Source organism: Pan paniscus, chromosome 20 (assembly GCF_029289425.2).
Source record: "Pan paniscus chromosome 20, NHGRI_mPanPan1-v2.0_pri, whole genome shotgun sequence".
Lineage (NCBI taxonomy): Eukaryota > Metazoa > Chordata > Mammalia > Primates > Hominidae > Pan > Pan paniscus.
Window position 1 is genome coordinate 60,744,218 of NC_073269.2, and position 14,461 is coordinate 60,758,678.

General features: G+C 48.1%; 1 protein-coding gene across 1 annotated transcript; it reads left to right on the top strand.

The window, feature by feature from the left end:
- The first annotated feature begins 501 nt into the window (after positions 1-501).
- Positions 502-12,772, top strand: LOC100994016 (killer cell immunoglobulin-like receptor 3DL3). The gene is given in 9 exon segments (XM_063599644.1): positions 502-535; positions 1,467-1,502; positions 2,273-2,557; positions 3,831-4,130; positions 5,700-5,993; positions 11,482-11,586; positions 12,174-12,226; positions 12,325-12,480; positions 12,482-12,772. Coding segments are annotated over 9 exon segments (1,380 nt in total). The 3' UTR covers positions 12,599-12,772.
- The last annotated feature ends 1,689 nt before the right edge of the window (positions 12,773-14,461 follow it).

Below are 14,461 nucleotides of genomic sequence, written 5' to 3' on the forward strand. Positions count from 1 at the left end.
GTGATGAAGTGAGATTGCATCTCAAAAAAAAAAAATGTTCTAAAAGTTGTGACTTGGGTGTGGCAGGTTGTGACATACTGCCAGCTGCTAGAAATGCTGGGGCAGGAGGATTGCTTGAACTCTGAAGTCAAAGAACAGCCTGGGGAAAATAGCACATGAAGAAGAGTTTGAATCTCAGATAAAAACAACAAAAATACATCAAAAGTCTTTAATGTAAGCCAAGCATTCAGTCATCTCCTGTATGACAGATTGGATCTGAGACGTGTTTTGAGTTGGTCATAGTGAAGGATGCAAGGTGTCAATTCTAGTAGGAACAATTTCCAGGAAGCCATGTTCCGCTCTTGACCAAACAGCCACTGGGCCTCATGCAAGGTAGAAATAGCCTGCATACGTCATCCTCCCATGATGTGGTCAGCATGTAAACTGCGTGAGCCCCTCACAACATCCTGTGTGCTGCTGAACTGAGCTGGGGCGCAGCCGCCTGTCTGCACCGGCAGCACCATGTCGCTCATGGTCGTCAGCATGGCATGTGTTGGTGAGTCCTGGAAGGGAATCGAGGGAGGGAGCGCTGGGGTGGAGATCTGGGCCTGGAGTGGAGATATGGGCCTGGAGTGGAGATATGGGCCTGGAGTGGAGATATAGGCCTCGAGTGGAGATATGGGCCTGGGGTGGAGATATGGGCCTGGAGTGGAGATATGGGCCTGGAACTGTAGATATGGGCCTGGAGTAGAGATATGGGCCTGGAACTGTAGATATGGGCCTGGAGTAGAGATATGGGCCTGGAGTGGAGATATTGGCTTGGAGTGCAGATATGGGCCTGGAATGGAGACATGGGCCTGGAGGTGGAGATACAGGCCTGGAGGTGGAGATATGGGCCTGCAGTGTAGATATGGGCCTGGAGTAGAGATATGGGCCTGGAACTATAGATATGGGCCTGGAGTGGAGATATTGGGCCTGGAGTGGAGATATGGGCCTGGAGTGGAGATGTTGGCTTGGAGTGCAGATATGGGCCTGGAAAGGAGACATGGGCCTGGAGGTGGAGATACAGGCCTGGAGGTGGAGATATGGGCCTAGAGTGGAGATATGGGCCTGGAGGTGGAGATATGGGCCTGGAACTGTAGATATGGGCCTGGAGTAGAGTTATGAGCCTGGAGTGGAGATGTTGGCTTGGAGTGCAGATATGGGCCTGGAATGGAGACATGGGCCTGGAGGTGGAGATACAGGCCTGGAGGTGGAGATATGGGCCTGGAGTGTAGATATGGGCCTGGAGTAGAGATATAGGCCTGGAGGTGGAGATATAGGCCTGGAGTGGAGATATGGGCCTGGAGTAGAGATATAGGCCGGAGGTGGAGATATGGGCCTGGAGTGGAGATATGGGCCTGGAGGTGGAGATATGGGCCTGGAGTGGAGATATGGGCCTGGAGGTGATGTACAGATGGATCATCCATCATGATCTTTCTTTCCAGGGTTCTTCTTGCTGCAGGGGCCCTGGTCACATGTGGGTGAGTCCTTCCCCCAAACCTTAGGTTGTCATCTCCCCACATAAGATGATGTTCCTGAAACGGGAGGCAGGTGACACAGGGGGTTGACTGATGGGCTGACCATGGGAAGCCATGTGGGAATCTCTCATGAGCTAGGAAAAGGAAGCCAGGGGAAGCTTCGCCACAGTTCTGTCCTAGCCCTCCCCAGCCTTTCTTTCCCTTGGCTGAGTCTGTGGGGACCCAGTGGGAGACTGAAGTGCTCAAAGGAGCGGTGTGCGGGGAGGAAGTGGTGTCACCGGCAGAGGAAGGGAGAGAAGCAGTGCAAGGAACAACAGGCCTCTGAGGACAAGAGCATAACTCACACCCTCCAGCGTTTCCATGACGGTAGGGGCTGCAGTGTGGCTGCTGTCATTCTACCTAAGAGGTGGGGGAACCACAGTCATGACCCTGACATTCCAGATCTTCTAATAGGAGCTCAGTTGTTTATTATGGTTCATGCATTAGCTGATCATGCCCTCCATCCTGTGTCTACCTTGTGTTCTTTTATGTAAGTAATTTTGCAGTATTAAAATCTAGTAAGAGTCGCTTATTCAGCACTTGCTTAAAGTTCTCAGCTGACACTTGCTGTAGGGAGACGCTATGTCTATGCGGGGTGGGTCCTTCCTGTAGCCCTGGGCACCCTGGTGTGGTAGGAGCCTTAGAAATGTGGAAATGGGAGAATCTTCTGAGCACAGGGAGGGAGGGGCGGCTCCACATCTTCCTGTCTAAGGCGGCGCCTCCTTCTCCCCAAGGTGGTCAGGACAAGCCCTTCCTCTCTGCCTGGCCCAGCACTGTGGTGTCTGAAGGACAACATGTGACTCTTCAGTGTCGCTCTCGTCTTGGGTTTAACGAATTCAGTCTGTCCAAAGAAGACGGGATGCCTGTCCCTGAGCTCTACAACAGAATATTCCGGAACAGCTTTCTCATGGGCCCTGTGACCCCAGCACATGCAGGAACCTACAGATGTTGCAGTTCACACCCACACTCCCCCACTGGGTGGTCGGCACCCAGCAACCCTGTGGTGATCATGGTCACAGGTCAGAGGCTTTCTGTCTGGGCTTCTCACTGTCCCACCTCCTGAATCCCAGAGCTTCTGGTGGGGGCGTCCATCAGGGTCCAATCATCCAGGCCCCGACTGTATTTGGGGTAAAGGGGGATTCAGTACAGAGAAATAGTTGCTGTGGTGGGAAGAATAATTGTCCCCAGTGATGGCTACATGGTAATCCATGGACCCTGTGACTATTTATGTTATAGGGCAGGGGACTGAAGGGGAAGATGGAGCTCAGGTTGTTGATGAGTTGACCTTGAGAAGGGGAGACAGCCTGGACTGTCCTGCTGTGCTCAGTGTAATCACAAGGGTCCTCATGAGAGGAGGAGGAAGAGGAGAGTGGGGTTAGAGCAACGTCGTGGGAGGGAGACTCCATCAGCCACAGCGGGCTTTGAAGATGGGGGAAGGCCATGAGTCACAAAGGCAGGTGGCCTCTAAGGGCTGGAGAAGTCAAGGGAACTGATTCTTCCCTGAGTCTCCAGAGGAAACACAACCCTGCAGATGCCTTGATTTTAGCCCAGAGAGAACTGGGCCCGATTTCTGTTCTCCAGAAGTGGAAGGGGTCATTGTATTCTCTCCTGCCCCATGTGTGTGACAATTTTCTCCAGCAGCAACAGGAAACCAACACAGGAACCCAGGTCAAGCACAAGTTAAGAAACCAAACAAGGAGAAGGTTGGCTACACTGATTTTAGCACGGGTGGGATACTGATGCTACCACCAGGCTCAATCCACATAGGGAGGGGTTGATGCTCCTGGAACCAGCACCAGGGGCCACCCTATGGAAGCTGGGGCCATGGAGAAGGCACAGACATGACAGGAGAGGCTCCCAATCCCCATCAGGAACAGGGACACTGATGCCTGCCTTACTGATGAGTTCGTACCTCCTGCCGGCCTTTCCAATCTGTCCAAAAGAGATTGATTCAGGCTGCTAAGAGCCTGGACATGCAGCCTGTCGTAGTTCCTCTTCCACCCCCACATAAACACCAGGAAAGAGATTAGTGGGAAACAGATACAACAGCCTAAGAGGTGACGCTGAGCACAGTGGGAAGGGAATCAGGGCTACTAGAGACAGAGAGACAGGGAAGAGGGAGGGAGACAGATGGAGGGACCTGCAACAGGGGTTATGGGCACAAAAGAACACGGAGACACAGAGAGGAAGGAGAGAGATAGACACCATGGAGGGGAAGCCTCACTTATTTCAGGTCCCATGAATGGGATGAGAAAGGGAGACGCCTTCTGAACTCACAACCTCTCTTCTTAGGAGTCCACAGAAAACCTTCCCTCCTGGCCCACCCAGGTCCCCTGGTGAAATCGGGAGAGACGGTCATCCTGCAATGTTGGTCAGATGTCAGGTTTGAGCGCTTCCTTCTGCACAGAGAGGGGATCACTGAGGACCCCTTGCGCCTCGTTGGACAGCTCCACGATGCGGGTTCCCAGGTCAACTACTCCATGGGTCCCATGACACCTGCCCTTGCAGGGACCTACAGATGCTTTGGTTCTGTCACTCACTTACCCTATGAGTTGTCGGCTCCCAGTGACCCTCTGGACATCGTGGTCATAGGTGAGAGAATACAGACCTGCCTCTCACCCTTGCTGGGAGAGGGAGTGAATGATCTAGGACTGGAAGCCCCAGGTGGTCATGAGGAAGATGAGTGTGGGGTTCCTATGGAGAGAAAGTGACTTGGTGAGGTCTGTACCAACAAAGGCAGAGAAACAGGAGACACAAGTACAGACCTCATGTCATAACATAGAAGCCAGACACAGGGGCCATACAAGGTGTTAGAAAAAGAGATAAAGAGGTAAAGAAGACACAGAGAGACAGACATGTCCCAGAGAGAGGTGTCCTTCCATGCTGACTTTGTTCAGAGACCAGGCACAGGTTAGAAGGTTCCATTCTGTTTTACCTCTACAAAGTGTTCTCTCCCAGGAGAACCCAAAGAGACACATCTATCTGGCCTGAGTTGGGCCCTGTGGCCCCAGGCTTGTGTCACCTACAGATGCTGTGTTTATTCTTAAACCTCTGCCTTCCATGCAGTGGAGCTGTCATCGTCCCAGGACACCATGGCCCCAGGTGAGGGAGCAGAACACCAACCCCTGTATGCTGTGAGTTCCTGGAGTCCCCAGACCGGATTCTGAGGCTCATATTCAAATAACACCACATGTTATAGGATTACTGAGAACAAAAGCCCACAGAGAGACACGGAGTGAAATCAGGGAAATCAAAAAGCAAAGACATGAACACACACACAGAATGAGACAGAAGAAGGGAATTGAGAGACTCACAGACACATAAAGAGATAGAAAAAGGGGGCAGAGAAGTGGAGCGTATGATGGAAGGAAGCAGAGAAAAGCCCTAAAATCAGAGCCCTGAGGGAGGGGCACAAAAACAGGGAAAGATAAAGATGTGGGGTTGGATTGCAGAGATTCCAAAAGGGAACTAGAGAGACTGAGAGGCAGAGAAAGACAAGGAGATGGAGAGAGACAGATGATAGATGGGTAGATAGATATAGATAGATGAAAGATAAAAGGTAGATGATAGATAATAGAGAGATAGGTGATAGATAAATAGATGATGAATGACAGATAGATGATATAGATAGATAAGTAGACAGACAGATTATATATAAATAGACATAGAGAGATAGATAAACACATGATGATAGATGGATAGATGCATACATACATACATTGATTGATAGATGATAGATAACAGAGAGATAGGTCATAGATACACAGATGATGATAGATGATAGATACATACATAGATAAATGATAGATCAATCAATAGATAATAGATAGAAATATGCAGAAAATTGTGAACAAGACAGAAAGTGAGAGACTGAGACTTAAAGAAAGAGAAGATCAAGTCAACCAATCCAAGAAGGGTCAGAGAGAATAAAACAGTACAAAAAAAGAAAACATAGCTAGGGATGGAGAAGTGAGGTCAGAGACCTAGAGAGAGAGAGAAGGTGGAAGGAGGAAATAGACATGAAGAGAGATGGGGGTGGAGGGTGAGACAGAGAAAGAGAGCATTAAGTCATAGAGCAGGGGAGTGAGTTCTCAGCTCAGGTGTGAGGGGAGCTGTGACAAGGAAGAACCTCCCTGAGGAAACTGCCTCTTCTCCTTCCAGGTCTATATGGGAAACCTTCTCTCTCAGCCCAGCCGGGCCCCACGGTTCAGGCAGGAGAGAATGTGACCTTGTCCTGCAGCTCGCGGAGCTTGTTTGACATTTACCATCTATCCAGGGAGGCGGAGGCCCGTGAACTTAGGCTCACTGCAGTGCTGAGGGTCAATGGAACATTCCAGGCCAACTTCCCTCTGGGCCCTGTGACCCACGGAGGGAGCTACAGATGCTTCGGCTCTTTCCGTGCCCTGCCCCACGTGTGGTCACACCCGAGTGACCCACTGCCCGTTTCTGTCACAGGTGAGAAAACACCATGCCTGTCCCATGTCTTGTGATCCTAGAGCCATAGCTGAGGAGCTTCCTGCTGATGATGGAGAGAAGCATGGACAGATGCCGAGAGAGAACATAGAGCATGGGTGCAAGGGTGGGGTCAGGGTGCAGGATGGCAGATAGGGCACCTCCAAACCCTCCTGTATGGCCTGCAAGGAGGCCCTTGATCAGGGCTCCAGGCACCCAGGCAGATGGAGAAAGAGGTCAGAACAGACCCAGAGGAGGGAGACTGGGCTCTGCCTGGGAAGATCAGAGGTTCCCTCAGCCCCTCAACCTTACCCACTTCCCAGAAGCCCATCCTGGCCTGTCACCCACAGAGAGATGTCATCACCAGCAACCCCTACACCCTTTTCTTTTTGTTTGAAGAAATATTTATTGAGGTGAAATATACCTATAAAGTTTGCCACCTTCACCATTTTTAAGTGTGAAGTCTACTGTTCATAAATACATTTATAGGCTGGGCACGGTGGCTCACGGTTGTAATCGCAACACTTTGAGAGGCCAAGGCAGGTGGATCATTTGAGATCAGGGGCTCAAGACCACCCTGGCCAACATGGGGAAAATCCATCTGTACTAAAAATACAAAATAATAATAATAATGATAATAATTAGCCGAGCATGGTGGCACATGCCTGTAGTCCCAGCTACTTGGGAGGGTTAGGCAGGAGATGCACTTAATTGCAGGAGGCGGAGGTTGCAGTGAGCTGAGATCATGCCACTGCACTGCAGCCTGGGCAACAGAGAGAGACACTCTCTCCAAATTAATTAATTAATTAATTAGTATTCTTTTTTTTACCCTCCACCCTTCCCTTCCTGGCCTCTGGTAGCCACCATTCTACTCTCTACCTTCGTGAGATCCACCTTTTAGCTCCTGCATATGAGTGAGAAATGGAAATACTTCTAATGACCTCCAGTTCCATTCATGTGGCTGTAAATGACAGGATGTTACTCTTTCTGTGGATGAGTTGTCCCTATTGTGTGTGTGTACCACATTCTCTCCATCCATTCATCCACTGATGGGCAGGTAGGTTGACTCCACATCTTGGCTACTGTGAACAGTGCTGGAACAGTCATGGGAGTGCAGATATCACTTCGATACACTGATGTTCTTTCCTTTGGGTTTACACCCAGTCATGGAATTGCTAGATTCTCTGGAAGTGTCTTTTTATGTTTTGTTTTATGGTTTTTGTTTTTGTTTTTGTTTTTTTTAGACAGTTTCACTCTTGTTGCCCAGGCTGGAGTGCAGTGGCGCCATCTGGGCTCACTGCAACCTCCACCTCCAGGATTCAAGAGATTCCCCAGCCTCAGCCTCCCAAGTAGCTGGGTTACTGGCTCCCAAGTAGCTGGGTTACTGGCTCCCACCACCACACTCGGCTAATTTTTATATTTTTAGTAGAGACAGAGTTTCGCTATATTGGCCAGGCTGCTCTTCAACTCCTGACCTCAAGTGACCTACCCACCTCGGCCTCCCAATGTGCTGGGATTACAGGCATGAACCACTGTGCCCGACCTCATTTTATCTTTTGAGGAACTTCCATACTCTTCTCCGTAATGGCTGTACTAATTTACATTCGTATCAACAGTGCACCAGATGCAACCCTGGTTGACTCAGCAGACAGAGCAAGAGACGTGCAGTAAGAGAGAATTTAGCTTATTTATGCACACAACACTTCCACTCACTCACTCGTTCAGCCAATGCCCCATGCTCAGGCTGTGCAGTGTGGAATATTTTCCTATTGTTGCCATAACAAATTTCCACAAGCTTCGTGGATGAAAACATGTTTTTCTTAATTATCTCATGGTGCTGTAACTCAGAAGTATGAAATGCATCTCACTGGGCTGATATCAAAGGGACAGTAAGGCTGAATTTCTTTTTAAGGTTCCAAGCAAGAATCTGCTTGGATCACGTTTCCCAGCTCCTAGAGGCTCTCACGTTCCTTGGCCCCTGGTCCCCTTCCTCCTTCCTCAAAGCCCACAAAGGCTGGTCACATCTCACATGGCATCATTCAGACTCTTCTTCTTTACCCACACCTTTTTCTCTGAATCCTGCTCTGCCTTCTTCCTCATCTTTTAAGGACTTTGGGATTCTATTGGGGTCACCAAGATAATCCATCTCAATCTCCCTAAAATCATCCAGCATACCCTCTTTTTAAGTTCAGCTGATTAGCAACCGTAATTCCATCTGCAATCTTCATTCCTCCTTTCCTGTAAAATAACATATTCACAAGCTATGGAGGCTAAGACAGGGACGTTTTGGGGTGGGGCAGCATTCTCTTGCCTTCCACAAATGGTAAACAGGATGCATTTGGCCTCTGCTCTTGGGACACTGATATTGCAGATGAGTAAATGCGAGGGCAGAAAATGAATGCACAAGGGTACCAATAAATGAATGATCCATTGGGAAGCATCTGTGCACCAAATCTGGGTTTTTTGTTTTTTGTGGGTTTTTTTTTTTTTTTTTTTTTTTTGAGGTAGAGTCTTGCTCTGTCCCACAGGCTGGAGTGCAGTGGCACAATCTCAGCTCACTGCAACCTCTGCCTCCTGGGTTCATGCGATTCTCCTGCCTCAGCCTACCGAGTAGCTGGGATTACAGCCACACGCCACCACACTTGGCTCATTTTTTGGTATATTTTTTAGTGGAGATGAGGTTTCACCATGTTGTGCAGGCTGTCTCAAAGTCCCAATCTCAAGTGATCTCACCACCTTAGCCTCCCTAAGTGCAAGGATTACAGGTGAGAGCCACTGCACCCAGCCAGGATTTAAAATAAATAATAGATAATGGTGAGTATATAATTTCAGGTGGCAGAGAAGATCTCACTGATCAGATAATATTTGTGACCTTAATGAAAAAAACGGATTCAACCCTTGGAATATTGATGGAAGGATTTTCCACACTGAGCTCTCAGCCTTGAAGGCATAAAGGTGGAAACATTCTTACATTCAAGGAAGTGGCTCTGCCTCAAATGCTGGGAATGAGATGGGGAGAATGACAAGACAACTGTAGAGAGATGGAGAGCACACTGGGTACACAGGAAACTAAGGAGGAACAAGGAGTGTGTGTTTGATACTCACAGACATTGGATTCAACTCAGGGCTAACAAGGAATCCCTACCTGATTAATAGTGACTGACATGAAAATAAGGGAGGCCCAGGTGCGTAACTGGAATCTAGGAGACCGTGGAAAAGGCAATTCCCGCCCCACTGGTGAAACGTAGGGTTGATTTACACACTAAATGAATGAAAGATGGATATAAGCTATGCTTGTGAGATACAATCATTTGCAGGGAGGGCTTGCTGGGTTTGATTTTTCCTAGTAGTTTAATCCTTGTTTCATTAATTTCTTTCTGAGATGTGTTTTTTTTTTCTACATCTAAATCAATACCTGGCAGAGGAGCGATAGACACATGAGAGGTGGTGCAAATGAAGGGACCTAGTATAATATAATATACAAGACTGTGGATGGGGGCTCACACCTGTAACCCAACACTTTGGGAGGCCAAGGCGGGTAGATCACTTAAGGGTAGGAGTTTGAGACCAGCCTGGCCAACATGGTGAAACCCTGTCTGTGCTAAAAATACAAAAATTAGCCCGATGCATTGGTGCCTGCCTGTAATCCCAGCGACTGGAGAGGCTGAAGCAGGAGAATGGCTTCAACCCTGGAGGCAGAGGTTGAGCTGAGATCCCATCACTGTACTCCAGCCTGACACAGGGGGACTCTGTCTCAAAAAATAAAAATAAAACATACATAATTATAATATGACACACAGAAATTACAAAGGCAACTGAATACCATCCATCGTTTTTCTATTTCTCTGTATTTAATTCTTTGACCCTTTATCTTATCCATTAAACAATCAGGCTAAAACCTCTTCCTTATTTGGCTTTCTGTGAGCTTGAGATCATATGGAAAATGTGAAAGCCTCCTGCACCCACCAGCACAGGTCCTGGAATAGAACACGTGCTCTGTTCATGGCATAAAACTTGCCCCTTCACCAAAATCCCCCAATTCATCTCTACTTCCAATCACCTATGGAGATACAGATAGATCTTGGGGAGGTAAACACTAATACTCTTTGGAGTGAGCTCAGATCTTGGACTCAGAGACCAGTGCCAGCACTAGCCCCTGGTCACATTTCGTACTAACTCACAGAAGGACAGGCTGTATTGAAACAATAAACGACGGAGAGGGTGGTCCTTCCCCGTGCTTCCCGGGTGGAATAGCAGCCTAATATATGTCTCAGGAGATCACAAAAAGTAGCACGTTGTTCCTGGGCTACATCATTATTTCATGGCTGTTTGATTTAAGTCAGTTCTACTTCACTTTTTTATCTTGATTTCATTTTTTCTTTCTTTTCTTGGAGAATGTAATTTTTTTGAGTCAAGAGGGTTGTGGAGGTAGAAACTGTAAAGCACATTCACCGTGTTTCAATCCCAGTCCAGTCTTCCCAGAGAAGACTCTAAACACCTCCTGGACTGCACCTGGGCCTATGCCAATTCCTATCACTCACCGTCACTCCAGGGAGACAGAACACACAGAGAATACGTTACACAGGCAGGTTCATTACTAACAGATAAGCAGCGAGTGACAACAGAAGCCTACATTTCAATGTGAGCCAGTCCCTCAAGGCTCAGAAAAGCTGCTCGAGACATGTGGAGTCACCCCATATGCAGTGTATCTGGGGGAACTCAAAAAGCAGCCCAGCCTGGGTTTTGTACCCTGGAGCCACAGGAAGCACTCAGCTAAAGCACTGCGTGACGTCCTCCTCCAGGAAGAACAGGAAGACAGCCCAGGCTGTTCTGGAACATTCCTCCTGATCTCAGGACGTTGCTGTCTTAGTCCATTTTTGTTGCTATAAAAGAACACTTGAGCCGGGTAACTTCTAAAGAAAAGAGATTGGTTTGCCTCACCGTTCTGCAGGCTGTACTGGAAGCATGGCACCAGCAGCTATTTCTTGTGACGGCCTCAGGCTGCTCCCACTCTGGCAGAAGGGAAGGAGGGTCTGTCTGTGCAGAGACCACAGAGATCACACGGCAAGAGAGAGAGCAAGGGGGAGGGGGAGCGATGGAGCTTCCAAGCTCTTTTGAACAACCAGCTCTCCAGGAACTAATAGAGGGGGAACTTGCTAACCCCATCTCCTTGGGACAGCATTGATCTGTTCATGATGGATCCACCTCCATGACCCAAACACCTCTCAAGAGGCCCAACCTCCCACCCTGGGGGTTAAATTTCAATGTGAGGTTTGAAGGGGTCAAACATCTAAACTAAAGTAGTTGTATCCTCAGCACGTTCTATGGTTACTATAACTGAGAAAGCAGGAGAAAGCTGGGTCTCCCGCCATCTGGGTGCTTGTCCTAAAGAGGTGTTTAATGTGGTTACCTGTCAATCAAAAAATGTGAGACAATTCATAAAGAGGAACTGCTATGATTAGCTTCTTATTGGTGTCTCGTCTTCTTCCAGGTAACCGCAGACACCTGCACCTTCTGATTGGGACCTCAGTGGTCATCATCCTCCTCATCCTCCTCCTCTTCTTTCTCCTTCATCGCTGGTGCTCCAACAAAAAAAAGTAAGTCTCACAAAGCAGAGGCCAGAGAGCTCAGGGCCATGTGGGGAAGCAGGATGGGAGCACTCAGGTGTGTGTTCCTCACCGGCAGGATGGTCCCTGGCCCAAGGCAGCAGCCACAGAGGCAGGACTTTCTAGAGAGAGCACCAGACTCCCTGCCCCTGCCTTCAGCTCACAGACCATTGCCTGACTCTGAACTGTATCCTCACGTCCCCTGCAGCCACTCACATCCAGAAGAAGGTTCCATGACAGGCAGAAAGTGGGAGACAGATCAATGGGATGGGAACTCAGAGCTATTCATGGGATGGGAACTCAGAGCTATTCATGGGATGGGAACTCAGAGCTATTCATGGGATGGGAACTCAGAGCTATTCATGGGATGGGAACTCAGAGCTATTCATGGGATGGGAACTCAGAGCTATTCATGGGATGGGTCCTTGAGCTCAGAGAGATAGAATGTCTGAGTCTGCTGTTGGCAACTGAGGGACCTCAGGCACCTATGGCCTCCCCCTGTGTGTTGGTATCTGCTTATGAAATGTGGACCCAGAAGTGCCCTCCAAGCTGTTTTGTTGATTTCTGTCTCCTACAGATGCTGCTGTAATGGACCAAGAGCCTGCAGGGAACAGAACAGTGAACAGGGAGGTAGGTGCTCCTCGGCCCAGCCTCGTGGCTAGTGTTATTCCCAAAGAGTCCTGGAAAATGTGAGCACCCTCCCTCACTCAGCATTTCCCTCTCTCCAGGACTCTGATGAACAAGACCCTCAGGAGGTGACATACGCACAGTTGAATCACTGCGTTTTCACACAGAGAAAAATCAATCCCCCTTCTCAGAGGCCCAAGACACCCCCAACAGATACCAGCGTGTACATGGAACTTCCAAATGCTGAGCCCAGATCCAAAGTTGTCTCCTGCCCATGAGCACCACAGTCAGGCCTTGATGGGATCTTCTGGGGAGACAACAGCCCTGTCTCAAAACCGGGTTGCCAGCTCCCATGTACTAGCAGCTGGAATCTGAAGGCATCAGTCTTCATCTTAGGGCATCGCTCTTCCTCACACCACGAATCTCAACATGCCTCTCTCTTGCTTACAAATGTCTAAGGTCCCTACCGCCTGCTGGAGAGAAAACACACTCCTTTGCTTAGCCCACAATTCTCCATTTCACTTGACCCCTGCCCACCTCTCCAACCTAACTGGCTTACCTCCTAGTCTACCTAAGGCTGTGATCACACTGAGGAACTCACAATTCCAAACATACAAGAGGCTCCCTCTTAACACGGCACTTAGGCACGTGCTGTTCCACCTTCCCTCATGCTGTTCCACCTCCCCTCAGACTATCTTTCAGCCTTCTGTCAGCAGTAAAACTTATACATTTTTTTAAATAATTTCAATGTAGTTTTCCCTCCTTCAAATAAACATGTCTGCCCTCATGGTTTCGGTAATGGGACTCTTTTCTTGCCTAAGGCTCCCGGTGTTATCAGTACTATGTCCATGTAACCCCATCTGTTCTCCACTGGGTTCTCACCCCTGGACTCTGAGCTTCTGGAAGCAGGGTGGAGCCTGATTGGTCTCTGAGACTCCAATTTCCATCCAAAGATGCAGCACACAGGAGGTTCCAAGGATCGTGAATCAGATGAACAAGTCATATTCTTACTCCCTGCAGACCTGCAAAGATGGCAGAGTCATTCCATGATGAAACATTTGTAGAGTCATAAGCCCTGTTAGTCTCATCTCCACAGGGACACACATCAACACATCATCTTTCATAATATAAATATACAGTCACTCCTCCATATCTGTGGGGTTTACAGGTGTTTATTGAACCAACAATAAATAAAAAATATTTTGAGGAAAAAATCCCCGAAGTTTCAAAAAGCAAAAAACTATGTTGAATCGACACAAATTGAGTGGCGTGTAGGCTGTGTCAGGAATTATAAGTAATCAAGAGATGATTTCATGTATACAGGAGGATGTGCATGGGTTCTATGCAATTGCTATGCTATTTTTTTTTTTTTTTTGAGACAGTCTCACTCTCTCACCCAGGCTGGAGTGCAGTGGCACGATCTCAGCTCACTGCAACCTCCGCCTCCCAGGTTCAAGCGATTCTCTTCCCTCAGCCTCCCCAGTAGCCTCCCCTAGGATTACAGGCACGTGCCACCATGCACAGATAAATTTTTTTTTTTTTGTATTTTTAGTAGAGATGGGGTTTCAGAATGTTGGACGGGCTGGTCTTGAACTCCTGACCTTGTGATCTACCCAACTCAGCCTCCCAAAGTGCTGGGATTACAGGCATGAGCCACGGTGCCCAGCTTCACTATGCCATTTCATGCAAGAGGCTTGAGCATCTGCAGATTTTGGTATCTGAATGGGGATCCTGGAACCAATCACCCAGGGATAGTGAAGGACCACGGTATATAATTTTTATTTGTCAATCTTAAAAATAAAGCATAAAAAATTTACAACAACAAGATAAAAAATAAGAAGCGTTTTTAAAGTGTGAGGATAAGTTTAGATTTATTTTTTCCTACGTGTAACCCTATGGTCCTGTGTTATTTTTTGAGAAAATATTCTATTCCACCTTAAACTACATGGCAGCCTTTGTCAACTATAAAGGGACTGTGTATCCACAGATGTATTTTAGACACACTTTTCTGTCCAGTGGTTCTCTGTATCCCCTCTCATGAGGATGCTGCATTTTATATAAACTTACAGAACCCCTTAAAATTTGGTAACCTCAGTCCTCTGATTTGTTATTATAGGTTATTTAGTTTGCTTTTTTTTTTTTTTCTTGAGACACACTCTTCCTCTGTCACCCAAGCTGGAGTTCAGTGGCTCGAGCTCAGCTCAATGCAACCTCCGCCTCCCAGGTTCAAGCAGTTCT